Source organism: Arachis hypogaea, chromosome 11 (genome assembly GCF_003086295.3).
Source record: "Arachis hypogaea cultivar Tifrunner chromosome 11, arahy.Tifrunner.gnm2.J5K5, whole genome shotgun sequence".
Classification (NCBI taxonomy): domain Eukaryota; kingdom Viridiplantae; phylum Streptophyta; class Magnoliopsida; order Fabales; family Fabaceae; genus Arachis; species Arachis hypogaea.
The window spans coordinates 147560645-147578239 of record NC_092046.1 but is presented as its reverse complement, the minus strand read 5'-3'; the positions used below and the strand labels follow the sequence as shown (position 1 = coordinate 147578239).

The 17595-nt window shown below is 31.1% G+C and overlaps 2 protein-coding genes and 1 long non-coding RNA gene across 3 annotated transcripts; 2 read left to right on the top strand and 1 right to left on the bottom strand.

Annotated features, from left to right (window-relative positions):
• Positions 1-4296: 4296 nt before the first annotated feature.
• On the top strand, positions 4297-5943 carry LOC112724125 (uncharacterized). The gene is made up of 2 exons (XR_003163313.3): positions 4297-5051; positions 5511-5943. It is a non-coding gene; the product is annotated as an uncharacterized lncRNA (long non-coding RNA).
• A 4168-nt stretch (positions 5944-10111) lies between these two features.
• On the bottom strand, positions 10112-12098 carry LOC112723516 (uncharacterized). Its single transcript, XM_025774910.3, has 6 exons — positions 11911-12098; positions 11807-11833; positions 11652-11714; positions 10659-10737; positions 10534-10579; positions 10112-10438 (listed from the first exon to the last, which is right to left on the bottom strand). The coding sequence occupies exons 1-6, from the start codon at positions 11950-11952 to the stop codon at positions 10429-10431; spliced, it is 267 nt and encodes an 88-aa protein (XP_025630695.1). The 5' UTR covers positions 11953-12098; the 3' UTR covers positions 10112-10428.
• A 2806-nt stretch (positions 12099-14904) lies between these two features.
• On the top strand, positions 14905-17368 carry LOC112723515 (glutamate receptor 2.8-like). The gene is made up of 4 exons (XM_025774909.3): positions 14905-15347; positions 15459-15765; positions 16051-16460; positions 16885-17368. The coding sequence occupies exons 1-4, from the start codon at positions 15033-15035 to the stop codon at positions 17260-17262; spliced, it is 1410 nt and encodes a 469-aa protein (XP_025630694.1). The 5' UTR covers positions 14905-15032; the 3' UTR covers positions 17263-17368.
• The last annotated feature ends 227 nt before the right edge of the window (positions 17369-17595 follow it).

The following is a 17595-nucleotide window of genomic DNA, read 5'->3' as shown; positions in this document are numbered from 1 at the left end:
ATAGATTTGACATACGGTTCCAAACCAAATCCCACTCAGTACTTTTTTAAATCTTGATTAAGTGAATTACACGTAATGTTTCATTCCTGGAAAGGATTGTCATTTATTCATTAACAGTATTTTTATAATAATTTTTTCTTTCTACATATAATTGTTTCTGTTATTATGAAATCTAATTCTGCTAGTAGCCGTTGACGTCCTAGGTCGTCTTGGGTCATAATAATTATTTACATTTTTCTAACTAACTATAAAACCCCTACCCTAAAGTATTATTGAGCACTGAAAATGAGTTACTCTTATCTTAATCAATTGACTTGTTGGACACTCTTCTCTCCTATATATTTCTCAGACAATGACATTCTCAAACATTTATTTTTGTATTGATAGCTAGCTAGTACTATAGACTGTGTTTGTTTACAGAGATAGGACATTGAGACATACACATTAAGACACAAGATCATGTTTGATAGAAGAGATATTGATAGAGACAGTGTGTCCAGAGACACTGAATTAGTGTATTTTGTGTCCATCCTGACAGGAAAGACACAGAAACACTAATAAGGAACACAATTTATTTTTTTCATTATTTTTGTTAATTTTTCATAATTATATTTTTTTATTATTATTATATTTTTTATCTCAAATTTTTTGAATAAAAAAATAAAAATAAATTAGATTTTCATAATTTGTTATAGTTTTTCACTAAACAGAATACAAGAATACAAAAATTTTGTGTCTCTATTCATCAGTGCCTTATCCTATCATGTTCTCAGTATCTTGTCCTGTCCTATTCTCAAAAACAAGCGTAGTCATACGGTTCAATTAGCTAGCCGAATTAATTAATACGCTTCTATATAAATGTGGACTCAATCTATGTCTTTGGCTCAACTTATATTATACGTAATTGGGAAGTAACAAGGGGGCAAGAAAAATTGGTGCTTTGTTTCAGCACTTTCCTTTAGCTTCCAAAATTTGATATATACCGAAAGACCACAATTATCATTAAAGCTGATTAGATATGTATGCGTTTACTCAAATAAGTAGAAGTGGTAGAGTTTAAGCCGTGCAAAGGTATGTATTCAAATCTGAAACAATGAAAATAATTGAAATTTAAGTTTGATTGATGACGATAATCAATTTTAAAAGGACCTGTGTTGAATCGTGTATAAAGTATAGATGAAAAGATGAAGAGGTCAAAAGGAGGCCTAAAGATAAGGATGATATGATGCATATATATATATGGCTTTATTATTCCTTGGGGAAGGTGACTTCCCTTTTTTGTAATTGGCTTCACTTTAGTTACCAACATAATACAATCGCTGAATTCATTCGAATCTATATATTAAGACAAACTAAAGATGAGTGAATGCGTTATGCGTTGCAATCATGTCAGTTACGTTGTTACCTTTTTGTATTATAAGACAAGCAAAAGCAAATAAGCAATGCATACTTTGGAAAAAAAACAAACAGCGCACACAGAGAATGCTATGCTACTTCATTCATTAATCATTCATACCCTGAATCTCTCTAAATAACTTGCTCAGAAATTGATTGCCAAATGGTCACACAGGACCTTAGCTTGTTGGTCACTATTAAACTACTCTTCTATCTTAGTCTATGACAACAATAAAGAAGTCTCGTAGCCCACAATCTCTTAATTGAGTATGGAGAGACTATACCATGATAAAATTGTAATTGAATTTATGTATTATGTTGGACTAAATTTATGGGTCACGATACTTCTTTATTATTGTTATAGACTAAGATAGAAGAGTAGTTTAATAGTCACAATTTTTATAATTTATTTCATTTGCAGCTCCTTTTAATTGCAATAAGCTATAATGTGTTCATTATATGCAAAAATTACTTGATGTCTTCATCAGCTACTTTGAATTTATCGAAATCACAATATTATATTAAGCAATGGATAAGGTAACTGATTATGACTGGGAGCGCTTAGGCAGGGCATGGGCCATATAAATGTACTTAATTTCTAGGGCTAAATAATTATTCCTAATCAGAAGGCATGAGTGATGAAAGCCTATAACTAATAAAGATGGAGCTACCTACTGATAATAATAATAAGCGGGGAAATAATATTGTTGGAATCTATCATCACAAGAGATAAAATAAACGCTAGCAAAATTTGGTAGTGTGTGATGAGAACTTTGTTTCCTTTCTTGGAAGAAAAAGACACCATATAATTTTCGAGTGTGTTATGTATACACTAAAATCAAGTATTAAAATTAATTATTAATATAAAATACATATTAAAAATAAATTAAATTATAAATATATTTATATATAAATATATTAATAATAATAGATTAATTTTAATGACTGATTTTAGTGTATTTCAATTTTTTGTATGTAGTTAATCTCATCCAATTCAAAGATAACGCATGCTTATATATTTATTGTTAGACTATCGATACAGAAAGTGGCAAAAATGTGTATTCACAAAGAAACGACACATACATAGTACTATAGTAGCTAGCAAGTTAGGTAGAGTGACAGGAGAAAAAGAAAAACAGAAAAGTACTTATCATCTTTAATTTATGGTAAACAATCCTAAGGTTAATATTTGAGAATTATTAGATGATAATTTAATTAAATTGATTAAATTATTTAAAAAATTTTAATTATATATTTTATATAAAAACAGCTGGAGATAAGTTTTTAATATAATTTATTTATATGCAATGACCTTACCTACTAACTGGTATAATCTGGTACATAGAACACTGATCCGTACACATGGCATGTACATAACCGCATATATCATAATTATAATTATTATATTCATAATACTGTGCATGATGTTGCATTGTAGATCTGAATCATCCACTCAATGTTAATTAAAATTTTTTACCATACTCCTCATCTAGAATAGTATTTGCTTTATTTGATTCTTTGAGTGCAAGGGACCGGGAATATTATTTCAAATTATTTTAGGAGATAATTTGATAAATATTAAATATGATAAATTTTGACATTTTTTTTTCTCTCTTTAGTATTATGGAGTCATTTTATTATTGTTATTAAATAATTCATTATGTTGTAGTAGCGGGATGTGATGACAAAATCACTTAGAATTAGGGGTGTATATGGTTTGGTCCGGCTCAAAAATTTAGTCCGGTCTCAAACATTTTAAAAACTAATTTAGTGTGATTTCATTAAGTTTAGGGTCGGGTAAAGGTTTTAAAAGTAGACCCGGTCATTATTTTGAGTCGAGTCCGGACCATAGCTTGTGTCACCCGAACTCGGACCGGTGGCCCGAGCATCATACACAATTAATATTTTGTATTATTAGTGATGGATGATGGCTATTTTTATGTGAAATTTAAATATTATAAACTTTAATATTTTGTGCTATTAGTCATTATAAAATTATAAGTTAATGTTTTATGTTTAAAATGCATAAGACTTTAGACTAATGCATAATATTGTGTTATTTGTATTGATTTAAATAGTTGGTGCTATTAGACAATATTAGTATTGATTATGGTTATGTTTTAGTTTTAGAGAATAGTTGGTTCTTGTTATATTTTTTTAAGTGAATTTTACTATGTGAATTGTGAAATAATGGTTGAAAATTAAGTGATTTTTACATGCTAAAGATTCGGTTTTTATCCGATTTTTATTCGGTTTTACCCGGTTCGAAAGTGCGTAGGTTTTATTGGGTTTATGATCGGATTAGGATCTAAAAATTAGGCCCAATCTATATTTCGGATCGAGTCGGGTCTGAATTGAGCCAAATCCAGTGTGAGCCGACCCATGTACACCCCTACTTACAATTGCGGAGTTGAATTAATGAGAGACAAGAAGGCAAAGTGGCAAGTGGATAAGGGAAAACGAAAGCTGCAAAACCACCAAAAATTAAAGAGCTTAGAAGAGAAGAAGAGAAAGGAAATTGATCATTCACCCAACTATAGCTAGCTATACTGCTTTTTAAAAAAGCATGTATAATAATTGAAAGAATATATAGGCATTTGTTGGGGTTAAAATAATGAACGAATTAAAAGTCGATTAGGTGCGTTTTTTCCCTTGTGGGGTTTGCCATAAATAATGAACAAGGGAGACACCAATAAGCAAACTCGACCAACAACCTAAGTGATATACATATATTATTCATTTTTGATACTGATTTCCACTAACAAATAATTATAAATATTGAAAATGATTGAAAGGACCAATCAGTACCCGCCACGCACCAAGTCACTTGTCTCTCACGTGAATGCGTTAATGATTATATTATAATGCATTGGATAATGCTTCGTAAGATGGTGACTTGTTGTAAAACCAGAGATACATGAACATGAGCAGTATACGACACCATCACCATGCCTAAATATATCAAGAAAAAAAAAATGCCAACCATGAGTACATATTATTTGTTAGCTAGATTCATTCATTATTATTCTTGCCACTCTATCTATAACATACAACAACAATAATAACTTTATCTATTAAGTGAAATATTGCTATTGCACAATATCATTTACTTTTGATATATCAAATTATTAAGGTGAATGCTATCCTACCATCTCTAAAGTAACATGTAAGTTATTCTCTCTAATTTGGGAAGAGAAAATAAGACATTCAATGAGACGGTGATGCTTGGGGGCGTAATGACGACAATGAAGAAGTGAGGAGGAGTAAACGCAATTAGAGAGAGTTGGAGTACCTTTTTTAGAAGAATGATTTGGGAAGAAAAAACGAAACACCAATGAGACAGTGATGCTTGGGAGGCGCAACGACGACGAAAGAATGGAGAAGATAACTCAGGTTAAAATATCTATATATATGATATTTCTTATGTCCAATTAAAATTGGAACCAGATTATTGTTGTTTCAGATATGGAGTTGCTTCAGGATTCAGGGGAGGCCCACGTTTAAGTATAGAGAGGCGTATCAGACCCATTTGAACAAACCCCACACGTCTATTTGGTTTCTCAATCATAGACCCATGCATTTATTAAAGCAGAAAAGATAATACTACCCGAAGATAAAAGCAAAAGGAAAAGAATTCATGAAGGAAAAAAAATCAGGTAACATCCTCCATTTGCCACACTATTATATATTTTTCATAGCTCTACTTTATTTTCCTTTTCTGATATAAAAAAAGGTTGCTGTTGTGTCATTATATGGAAAAGGTTTGTTGACTATCACAGGAAATTTAGATGCAGAATTCAATGATAAATTAATCACAGAAAAACATAGTAGCTGTGCACTAAAATATTGGAGATTTTTTTGGTCTGAACTAATATATAGATTTCTGACATGTTTTTATCACTAATATTACCAAATGATAAACTACCAAAATGATTGAATCTTCTCAAATGCAGATTATAGTTTATAGAATAATAAAGAGTAATAACATTATTAAAGTCTAACTTGTCTAAATTTTGATTAAGTACAAATCTTCATTCTTTTTTCTTCTTCTTATTGTTGCGGCTGCTGTTGTTGTTGTTAACTGTTAAGTGGTGTATTATCCAATCTGTGAGCAGGTAAATTTTGATGTGCAAGTGGATCAATCATATCATCAAGAAAAAAAAGAACTATATAGACAAAAGGCTTTCACTAAAAAACAAAAAAGGAACAGGGGGTCCAACTCCAGCATCAGCACTAAAGCTGGACAAGCTTCTCCATGATTTTTGCATCCCTTGTTTGCCCTGAAATTGCAACAAAAAATTCCCCCACAATTATATATTTCAAACTTTACATGATTGTTATAGCAGCAATGTATTTTACGGGATGATAATAATTAGGAGTATTTATGAATTGTATTCGATACGCATATTTGTGATATTTATCCGAATCCAATCCAAAAAATGCGGATATGAATTCGATCTACAAGACTATCAGATTGCGGATTTTATGTAAGGATCCGCATATCCGCAGATCTGCAAAAAAAAAAATAAATAAGTAAATATTTTTTTATATTTTATTTCAACTAATAATTATTATATATGTTATATTATTTTAATTTTATTATTTAAAAAAAGTATGGTTAATAGTATTTTAAGAGTAAACATATTTAAAAATTAAAAGAATAAAAAAGAAATTTTATTGATATTTTTAATAAAAATAAGTTTTAAAAATAATTTTTGTATTTTGTGGATATATCCGATATCCGATCCGCAAATGTACAGATTCGATCGAATTGGATCTAAACTTAAAAACTGTGGATATTGAATCCGATTCGATAACTTTAGTGCAGATCAAATTAAGATTTTGGTCATATCCGATCTAATCTAATCCGGATTCATCCCGAACAATAATTAGCCAGATTAACTATTTCGTAATTAATTAACACAAACATTGGGGGCATGGGGCCAATCATAACAAATTAACAATCATTATTTCCTTTGTTATAATCTGAGTCTGAAAGCACTAATGTTTGTAGTAGTCCTATTGGTGCCACCCCGGCCCAGTCAATGATTCCTATTTTGACTGTAGCTATTGGGATGTCCACATCTATCCATAAGTATAGAGATATAATAAATTTGGATAATTTTATAATAAGAAGTTTTTATGTGAAGAGAATGAAAAAAAATTATAATTTATTTTAAAAAAATAATAAAAAATGAAAGGACATATTTTTTTTAGATTGATATCCAATTATCTGTTCTAGAGAATTTTCATTTCTTTTTTATTATAACATATGTACCAAAAAGTTTTATATTGTTATCTAATAACATTGTTGTGTTTAAATTATTTTTTAAGTAGTGAATTTGAAAATTAGTTATTTTAATAGGATAATTAATTTATATAATAAAACAACATATATTGATATGTTACTTTAGAAATGGATGAAATACAAATCCACCAAAGTGATTTATTGACATACAAATCTAATAATGTTGTGGTTGTGCATGATGATTCATACAACTTATTCATGATGTTCCACTTTGGAGCATTTCATGCTTAATAATAGATAGCTAATAAAGGTTTCAGATTGCAATTGGATGCATTGGCTGATCCAAATCTAGTGGTTGGTTGGCTTAGCTTGTTTCACTATGAGTATGAAGTTACTATTACACAATTGTGGAGTTTGATATGAATGATGATCCTCTTAGACATTAAAACTCTACTAAATAAAGCGTGTATATATAGTATACTCAACAAAATGCAAACATCTAAACTTTTGATTCTACCACATGAGATCCTGTTCTTGTGTGTAACCACAGATAGGACATGTTGTCATTTTATGGATCAGCATGATGAGACAGATTAAGAAATAATACTACTTTAAATAATAATGAAAATATAGAATTGATGAATGGTGGTGACTTTCTATATGTATATTTGATGTGTTACCTTACACAAATGATTTTCACCCTTTAAATCTAGTCCTTTCCTTTTCATCCATACTAAGCGGAATAGGGTAACTCAATGATTAAGTGTGTGTTTAGATTTCAGTTTGTAAATGGAAGTTTGCATAAAATTGATTTTACAAACTTGATTTTGATAAAAAGTAAGTTTGTGTTTAAGTGATTTATGTTTGATAATCTTTATATCAAAATGGATTATAGTAAAATAAATATTGTTTGGATCACACTACTCAAAATTACTTTTAGATAAAAAATTACTAAAATAGACATCAAGTTAAATAAATTTTTTATATTATTTTATCATTTTAATTTAGATATTTAAATAAATATTATTAATTAATTTTATAATAAAATTAATATTTACTTACTAAAATAAAAATAATATATAAAAATTGACAATATATTTTTATATCAAAAGCAAAAATAATATATAAAAAATATATCAAAATATACTTTATTAAATTATATTACTTATAATTTTTTTAATATTCTCCGTAGTGACAGGTGGACGGAATGTGTCGAAAGGACGAATCTGAGTCCCGAAGTGCAACTTCAGGGACGAATATGAGTAACTATTAAGTTTAGGGACTACTATGAGGCTCGGGTGCAACTTCAGGGATCACTTTTGAGGCTTATCCCGAAGTTTGGCAAATGAATTAAGGTAAAGATAGATATATTCTATGAAGATTCACTTGGCATATAGAACCAATTAACATTATTGGACATGTTAATCTTATATATATATTTTTTGTAATAAGTTATATTTTGGCCAATATACAAGGAAAAGAAAAAAATTATGTAAACCAAAGAGATTAATAAAGTAATAAAAATAAGGAGTTAGTCACTACTTATTGTCTTATTATCTTGGTTCAAGGTAAATTAGACTCTAATTTTTTTCATTTTATCAACTTTTTCATTTTAGAGAAACTTGTTCTTAAAAAGAAAAAGTGAAAAACATACTACTAAGTTTATTTGTCCTTGCATTGGACAACACATGCACATGAATGTGTTATGTGATTCGATTGTAAGGCTAAGAAATAGCATTGCACACTACCCAGGAAAATATAATGGAGGGCATATTGGCACTATGGTCATGAAATTTCGTTTTCAAGCTTTGCAATGGTAGCTATCACAAATTCACAATAGGAGCATTTCGCTAGTGCTTTAACATTATACCAGGAAAAGATGACATCATCATCATCATCATCTCAGTAATAATAAATTAAATGATAATGCAGTAAAAATCCACAGCAATGGAGAATCATGTTGTACTAGGATTTTCATTATATGACAAAGATATGGTGATGAGAAGCATGGTACGTTTGTTAAAGTTAAAGTTTTTCACCTAACCTATCCACTCAAAGAAGGTTTTTATGGGTAACATTTCCAGAGACATAGAAAAAGGTTGAGATACTGCATGGTAAAGAACAGAAAGAAGGGCCATGCATGATGATACTTATATATATGTGGAGTATGAGTGGATGATCAGTATGAGTAAGTGGGTAGAAAATAACAAAGGCTCAACAGCACAAATGTTTCCTCATCACCAGACACATATATGGCTTATTAGTGATTAATTGCAACCTCAAGGGCCCCTTTCAATCCCACCTCAAACTCCCACTTTCTTTTTTCTATTTGCTTTTCCGTACAAATAAACATGTATTATAACATAAGACTTCTTTTTTCAAAAATTAAGATAAAATGTAGAACCACTAAGGATAAGAAGTACAGCTCTAAGATAATAGGCAATTATATATTTCGGGTCACCTTATTATGCTGTTGATTTCACTATTATAGTTGAGCATGCGATGCCTTGTTGATAAATCATAAAAACTTGTACATGAAAATAATGTATTGAAGGCATAGGTGGTCCTTGGGAGTTGTCTTAGTCAGTGATAGATGGAGGCTTTGGTCTTAATCAGAAGAAAGCTGTATATCTCTTCTCTTGGTATTCCTATCTTCCTCTTTGCTGGGATAGGTCTATATTGTCCTAACTTTTTTCTCTTGTTTTCTTCTCCTTTTTGGTAGGACACCAGACATAAATGCCTCTTGCGTTTTCCAATAGTCACCCTTTCTTTTCCCAACACTACTTTCTCTGTCTTTATTCATGTTGTTCACAAACACATCTCATGTCAGTTTTAAACAATTTTTCTTTTATAATGACGTTAAAACTAATCAAGCTTAACTATGTAACATTCATATAGTAACTCAGTGATGATGGCACGAGTAAAGTGGATAAAAATCAAATCACTTATTCAAAACACTGGTTTGCCATACAAGATTCACTACTTCCCTTTGTCAAAACTCTACAATGCCTTTCTCGGTCGGTGGAAAATTAAATGCAGCCTCTTTGATATCCACAAGTTCTAATTTAAATAACGGACATTGCAATTTCCAAGCAATTATGCTGCATGACAAGTTGGCCTGATACTGTTGTGTAAACATAATTTTAAGATTTTTGGATAAGAAATGATTTTATATCATTCCATGTGTTATACCCTCTACAATAGTAACTATTTGTTCACTACATTGACATGTATGGTATATTTTCGATGATGAATACCTTGGCACAATAATTCCCACAACACTTGGTAGTCAATGATAAAGAAAGCAGCAAGCCACTACTACAAACTTTGCATAGAGCCATTTGCCTTATGCAAGATCTTAGAAGATAAAACAAATGCGATCTAAATACTTGAATCTAACAAAGTCCTCTACAATGTCTAAATGACTGAGCAAGATCTGATATTAACATGATAAGCGGAGAAACCATAAACAGGAAAAAGGTTATATGACATTGGTGATATATTTGCCTCAATCATAATACAGTTAGCTTCCCAGCTTTAGTCTAGATATTGATCCTAGCAGAATAGGCAGAATCATGGGGAAAAAGAAACCAAGAATGATGAGTAGCTGAACTAAGAATTCATCTAATGCCAGAAAAATCAATCTACATAACAAAATTCCTCACATCCCCTATTCAATATAAGTGAAATAGTAATTGAAATGAAATGAAAGATGATTCTGCCTCTCCTTTGCTGGATAGAATGTATGGTTCACAGTTCTGCCTCCCTCTGTTCAATGTTCATTATCATTTGCCCCTGAAATTTAAGAGACATAGTAGAAAAAATAGAAAAATCATTCATCTAGAAAAGTAAACCTCGAGAGTTACAAAAGGAGTTTTAATTTTACTTACGTGTTCATCATTAACGTTATGTTGTCTCCTTTAAGAAGGATCCTCCCTAAATAAACAATAACAGGCTTCAGAACTTGCATGAACAGGTGGAAAGAAATTAACCAAATTTAGAAACTTTAGCATACCCAATGTCTTTCTCGTATTCTTCTTTACGTTCACTTCTTCAGCATCATCAAGAACCAAATTCATGTATTCATCAAAACCCTGTTTAGAATTAAATAAAATTAAAATCACACTATCATTAATTATCTGCTGAGATATTCAATATTTGTCATGAGGATAATATGCTGCCAACAACAACAATAACAATCAAGGCTTCTTCTAGCAACACATGTGTTCAAGTGCACAAACTCTAGATTTGATTGTCAACATATCAGTTTTATAATACATTTGAGCAATTAAGATTCTCTTTTTTTCCCCTACCAACTCAGAAAAATTCAGGTCTGCTAGCAAGAGAACGGAAATATGGTGGAGAAGACAAAATAAATGAAAAAGTATGAAAGGATATCAGGTTTCTAGGTCTCAGATTCTCCTCCTAAAGTCCAGGGTATTTATAAATGATTATAATGCTTGTGAATGTTGCTGATTTTTGGCCAAACCGTCATAATAGAAAGTCATATGGAGTAGCTTGGACCTTATTGAAGCTATACCACATTGCACTATTGCTAATTTGCTATGCCAACAACATGGCTCTATAGTCTATAGTCCTTTACTCTAGATACTTATCATCTCAGTTGCTTGCACAACGAAGTGATGCTGTTTCCCAAGTCGTTGTTTTTCTACATATTTTGAGTTCACCAACTGGATAATAAAACTAACCAACAGACATAAAAAAATTTCACATTTGCAAGCAAACCCAGAAATTGAAGGCAGGTCACAGTAAAACTTATTCATCGACCTTAGCTAGTAACATCATTGGATTTGCATAATTTAACGGACATTGGAACACCAACCACTATCAAACTAGCAAAAACTCACTTGAAATGATTCAGCATTAACCACAGTGCACATACATTTCAAACCTACAACCTTTTCCAATAAATGAACTTTGAAGTATACGAAAGGCAATTTTGTTGAGCAAGAGAAACCACATAAGAAAAAAGTAGGAAAGGACTCACGATGATTCGGCCTTCGATCCTCAAATCCTTTTGCTCGAAGAGCCAAATCTGAATGCGAGCTTTCTGCAGAGAAATGATATTAGAGAATTTGGGGAAAACACAGAAGGAGTCATGAACCGAGAAATCATCAATGTAGTAAGTATGCAAGGACTTACACTTTGAAGAAACCTGAAAATCAAGTTCTGGGGAAAGCAGAAAGGAAGAGGATTAGGTTAAAGAGAAAAACAAAAAGAAAAGGAAAGGTGAGTGAGAAACGCACAATAGGTTGGGTCATAACCCTCTGAACTTTGGTGCTAGCCATGGCGAAAAGGATTCAGGAAGATCGTTGTTGTTTGCAGCTAAAACCCTAAACCCCAAAATCTCAAAGCTCAATCAAATCGAGGGATTCCAATTTGCTTTGCTCATTTGCGGTGTTCCATTGGGGTCAGTATATGTCACGTGCAAACCATGTGAATATCAATGTCTGGGTTGTTTGATAAATGAAGAGGCCCACAAATTTTTTGGTTGGGGCCTTGAAATGTCATTTAAATGGGCTAGCTCATTACTTCAACATTCAATAATGCTCATTGTGGTAAGGCTGAGTCTAATGGACAATCTATAAGTCTCTTAAATCATATATCTGGGTTCAATGTAAATTGTATGTCCAAAAATAAAAAATAAAAGACATAATGCTCATTAAAAAGTATTAAACTTTTGTCCTTAATTTTATAAGATGCTGTTGATCACCTACCTTGTTCACTGAATTTATACAAAAATACATATAATTAATTTTCGTCAACTAGTCATTTTCACTCTTGATCTCTAGATATATTTTTAAAAATCTTTTGATGATGTAATCATAGGGGTAACTGTTTATTAAAGAAAGTATAGTCTAGAGTGTATATAATAATAAGCTAATTCTATGGTATCTATGAGTTTTTGTCTAAATTTTGCTTAATTTATTTTTTTTAGTAAATTTTGATTTTTTAAAAATTATTTATTTTTATATTTTTTAAATTAAATAATAACTTTTAACTTTTTTTAATAAATAATTTAGACATTATGGTGAAACATAATAATAATAATAATAATAATAATAATAATAATAATAATAATAATAATAATAATAATAATAATATGTGCATTCTTCCGTGACAGGTTCAACATTTCTCACTTTCCCCCTTCTTGTGTAGAAGTGAACTTTGCCACCCAACCTCCCAGCTCCCATAAACTTAATAACTTATAGTTAGCGGCACATCGCTATATATTTAATACGTGTAAATTTCCACATATTTTTGTGTAACATAGTTATAGTTTTGACATCAGAAATGAAAGGTGAATATACTTATATCAAATATAAAAATAAGAGTGTGTTAATGGAATATTTGTACAATGTATACATTACTAAGGATCGAATTCTTGACTTTTCGGATCTAGAACTCTGATATTATGTCATGATACCACTCATCTCAAAAGCTTACGCTGATGGAAAAATGTAACACTAATAGTTATATCTCTAATATTTCTTAAACCTCCATTATACACATTGTACAAATATTCCATTGACTCTTTATACTTTTTCTAAAAATAAAAAGACATAGCAAAGTAAATAATTATATATTCAGTTTCTATATGTAATATTGAGTGCAATAACACATGTTTCATCAAACATTATTAATAAATTAAATGCTATAAGCATATTGCACAAGAAAAAAAATGATACAAATATATATTCTATGTGTCTGAGGGGTAACATACTGAGATGAAACAGAGATGCTCTCATTTTTTTAGTTGTCTAAAAAAATTGGAAAAAATTAAAAGGAGAAAAAGAGAGAGAAGAAATGAAAGAAGAAGAGGAGGAAATGATTGACTTGACCTAGTATATATGATGCAAACTATTATTATTGTACAAGTCAAATATTTTACTTTTCCATTTACATGTTGCCATGTATGAAAGAAACAACATATTCTCTATTTTAGAAGAAGATACTTCCTTCTCATACTATTATCATATTCACATTCAAAATTTATTTAATTACTTCCCTCACTTAATCTATTTCCCTTGTCCTTACATTTTTTCTCTTTATTTTCTTAGTTGTACATCATATATAAATAATTATGCTACATATATATTAAAAGAATAGTGCTAGGGACCAATGGCCTAAGCGTACAATGTGTACAATGGGCTAAATCTTTGGTCCATGAATAAAATGAACATCACCGGCCACTTATCCCAAAAATTCATTAAGGATTGAACTCTTAACCTTTCGGATCTAGAATTCTAGTACCATATCTGAAACCACTCATCCCAAAAGCGTAATATGATCTCTAATACTTCCTAAATCTCCATTGTACACATTGTACGCTTAGGTCATTGGCTCCCTATACTTTCTCATATTAAAATTAGTTGCTAAAATTAGTTATTAATATAAAATATATGTTAGAATATAAATATATATTAAAAATAAATTAAACTATATAAATATATTAATGATTGATTTTAGTGATTAATTTTAATACGTAAAAAAATGTTATATATATTATACTTTCTCTACTTAATAATATCAATTAATGAAAAAAATCTGAGATAGATAATCCATGCTCGCGAGTCGCGACTCATTCTCAATTACCATACTTGATGGACCAAGTCTAACGGCTAAAGATCTATACACAAACTTAAATCAGTGGATAATAAACATAATTTCTATGAAATTTCTGTAGCGACTTACGTAGTTGATTTTGCTCCCATTTTTATTTACTTTTATTTTTTATACTAATCAAGCTAATCATATTTTTGCCAATGAGTAATAGCTCAAATGACATAGTCTCCCCATACTCAATTAAGAGGTTGTGGATTCGAGTCTCATATCTTTGATAAAAAAAAAAAAAAAGCTAATGATCAGTGCAATCTTAGCTTCTTATATATATTTTTCATAAGGAAAAGTCTAGGGGGCCAGCAATTTTATTGCATTTTGGCCAGCATGTAACCAGCAGAGAAAGGTAAACCATTGGATGAAATCTCACACTAATCTCACACCATCAAATCATCATTAATGGCTAGTTGATGGCTACCAATCACAAATGTTGCTGCCCCTAACATTGCTCTTTCCATAATAATGACTATTCAATGATTATGGGAAAAAGCTCTTTTGGACAATAGTATCTCACGCAAAAGAATTTGACTAAATTCATCTTCTGAGTGTGACATATAAAACTATTTTCGTTGACCTTGTGAAATATGAAACTAAAAGTTACATATGCAGATATACACATGTCAGAAAAGGAAACCATTTAATTCCTAATGATTTTGTGGACAAAATCCATCAACTCAATCTATATATATATAATTAACAAAGAGGAGAAGCTGCATGACAAGATTTAAGATCTGATCTTGTAAGATCGATGGCTAATAACAAGAGCTTGTCATACCTTGTGGCATGGCTTGTCATAATGTTTTTGGTTGCGCCAAGTACAGCATCCATGGAAGAAACAGTGAAACTGCGAGTAGGGGTGCCCAAGAAAGAAGGCTTCCCGGAATTTGTGAACGTAATATTGGACGAAGATGAGCACAAGTACAATGTCACTGGATATTGCATGGATGTTTTCAATGCCGTATTAACAATCTTACCTTTCAAAGTTTCACTACAAATTGAAGCTTACGACGTTAATGAATCAACTGGAACATACGATGCACTAGTACAACAAATCCCCCAAAAGGTAGCTTCAGCTGTTAGATGACAATTTAGTCAAATTTTTTTAATTATTGAATGACTTTTAGCTATCAACTTCACGTGAAGTTAACTGCACATGAATTTCAATATGTTGCAGTATGATGTTATGGTAGGGGATATCACAATACTAGCGAAGCGTTCGAAGTTTGTTGATTTCACGTTGCCATATACAGAATCAGGAGTTCAAATGGTTGTAGCAGCAAGGCAGGGAAGGGAGCAAAGCATGTGGACTTTTGTGAAACCCTTCAGCTGGGATCTTTGGTTAAGCATAGTTGTCATGTCTATGTTCATAGGTTCTGTCATACTCATCATGGAAAGGAACAAGCAGGAGGTAGCCAATTCGCAACAACTAAGCCCAATCTACTTCTTATGGTTTCCAATTTCTCAAGCCGTTCTTCCTGAAAGTAAGTAATGTTAATGTTACCTTCTTCTTCTATCAACAGTTTAAGGTAAAAATATATATAATTTGTTATGAGAACAACTAGGGAACCAAAAGCATATCAGCCAAAAATCAGCCAAAATATGTTTGGACTCCATGAAAAATTGGGTTTTAGTTTGTGCTCCGTAATCCCAGGAGCAGTTTTGAAACATATTATTCAAAAAGTGATTCTAATTAAACGGTTTTGTTTATTTTTTGGTTGATTACTTTTTGGTTCCATATATTTTTCCATTTGTTATTGGTATGTTAGGAGAGGGAGTAGCGAAGAAGTGCTCGAGGTTTGTGTTGATGGTGTGGCTTCTATTGGCGTTTGTGCTGATGCAAAGCTACACGGCGAGCTTGACGACCATGATGACGGTGGAGCAGCTTCAACCGAGTTTTCTGAACGTGGATGATCTACGCACAGGGGATTACTATGTTGGATACCAAACTGGATCATTCGTTTATGATCTCTTGCTACACAAGTTGAAATTCAACGCTTCCAAGCTCAAGGCTATTGGCAGCATTTCTCAATATCACCAAGCTTTGAAGAATGGAAGCCGTGGCGGTGGCGTTTCCGCTATAGTCGATGAACTTCCCTACCTTAAACTCTTCCTTCAAAAATATGGATCTAATTACATGATCTCAGGTCCAACCTATCGAGCTGCTGGCTTTGGTTTTGTAAGTTTCTCCATCACCTTTCATTTCAGTATTCAACTTTTAGTGATCTTTTTTTAGAGGTAGAGAGCCGTTAGAATTTATTATTTTTAGTCATTAATTAGTTATTAATATTTAAAAATATAGGATAAAATATGTTATTAAATTATTAAATTAAATAAATTAAATTAAAAAAGTTGAGTTGATGACCTAAAATAATAAATTCTGATGATTCTTAATAATACTTATTACTAATACTAATTGGAAAAGTCTGGGCGGTGACAACTTTTTTAAATTCTGACCAGCATGTAACTAACAAAGAAAAGTGAGTCATTGGATGACATCTCATACCATTAAAATCATCATTAATGATTATTTAATAGCTACAAATTACAAAAATTACTTGCCCTAACACTCTTCGTACTAATTTGTGGCTTCTCATGATCAGGCATTTGCAAGAAACTCTAATCTTACAACTGCATTTTCAAGAGGGATTCTGGAAGTGAGTGAGAGTGACAAAATGGATAATATCAAGGCAAAATATTTTGGCAAGATTATGAATAATGGATGGCAATACCAATCTGATTCTTCAACAACGTCGTCGTCCTCGTCGTCTTCTCCGAGCAGTCTCACGTTTCATAGCTTTTCAGGGCTGTTCCTCATAACTGGAATTGCTACTTTGTTGGCACTATTTGTCTCCGAGACAGTGATTTGGCGAACACCAATTTCCATGGCCAAAGCATATAGTCGCAGATATTTGTTCTGCACTAGCTCTACTTCTGCGCAAACTCATCCAACAACCGATGATGATTCTATTGGAAAATAAAAGAACAAGGCACACACAGGAAGAATATAAAATAAAGAGGAATATATGTATTGAATGTATTTGTGTGTTGTTATTTTAAAATGATTATTACATACGTATTTATACATTTCTTTGACACTTAAATTTAATACATTCTAATAAACAAATGGTTTAAATTAAAACTAAATATAGATAATTTATTCAAACTATGGTTTCTATTCATTCTTGAATTCTAACCATCAAGTTTATTTTTAACATCCTTAGCTCCCTTAAACTTGATAATTTTCTGACTCCAATCATAATCCTTAACTTTTGAAAAGTATCATATTTCAGAGGTTTTGTGAAAATGTCAGC

Coding starts and splice junctions, on each gene's coding strand:
- LOC112723515 (XM_025774909.3), top strand. CDS start 15,033: ATGGCTAATAACAAGAGCTTGTCATACCTTGTGGCATGGCTTGTCATA. Junction 15,348..15,458: donor TACAACAAATCCCCCAAAAG/GTAGCTTCAGCT, acceptor AATATGTTGCAG/TATGATGTTATGGTAGGGGA. Junction 16,461..16,884: donor GAGCTGCTGGCTTTGGTTTT/GTAAGTTTCTCC, acceptor TCTCATGATCAG/GCATTTGCAAGAAACTCTAA.
- LOC112723516 (XM_025774910.3), bottom strand. CDS start 11,952: ATGGCTAGCACCAAAGTTCAGAGGGTTATGACCCAACCTATT. Junction 11,715..11,806: donor TTTTCAGGTTTCTTCAAAGT/GTAAGTCCTTGC, acceptor ATTTCTCTGCAG/AAAGCTCGCATTCAGATTTG. Junction 10,580..10,658: donor GAATACGAGAAAGACATTGG/GTATGCTAAAGT, acceptor TTGTTTATTTAG/GGAGGATCCTTCTTAAAGGA.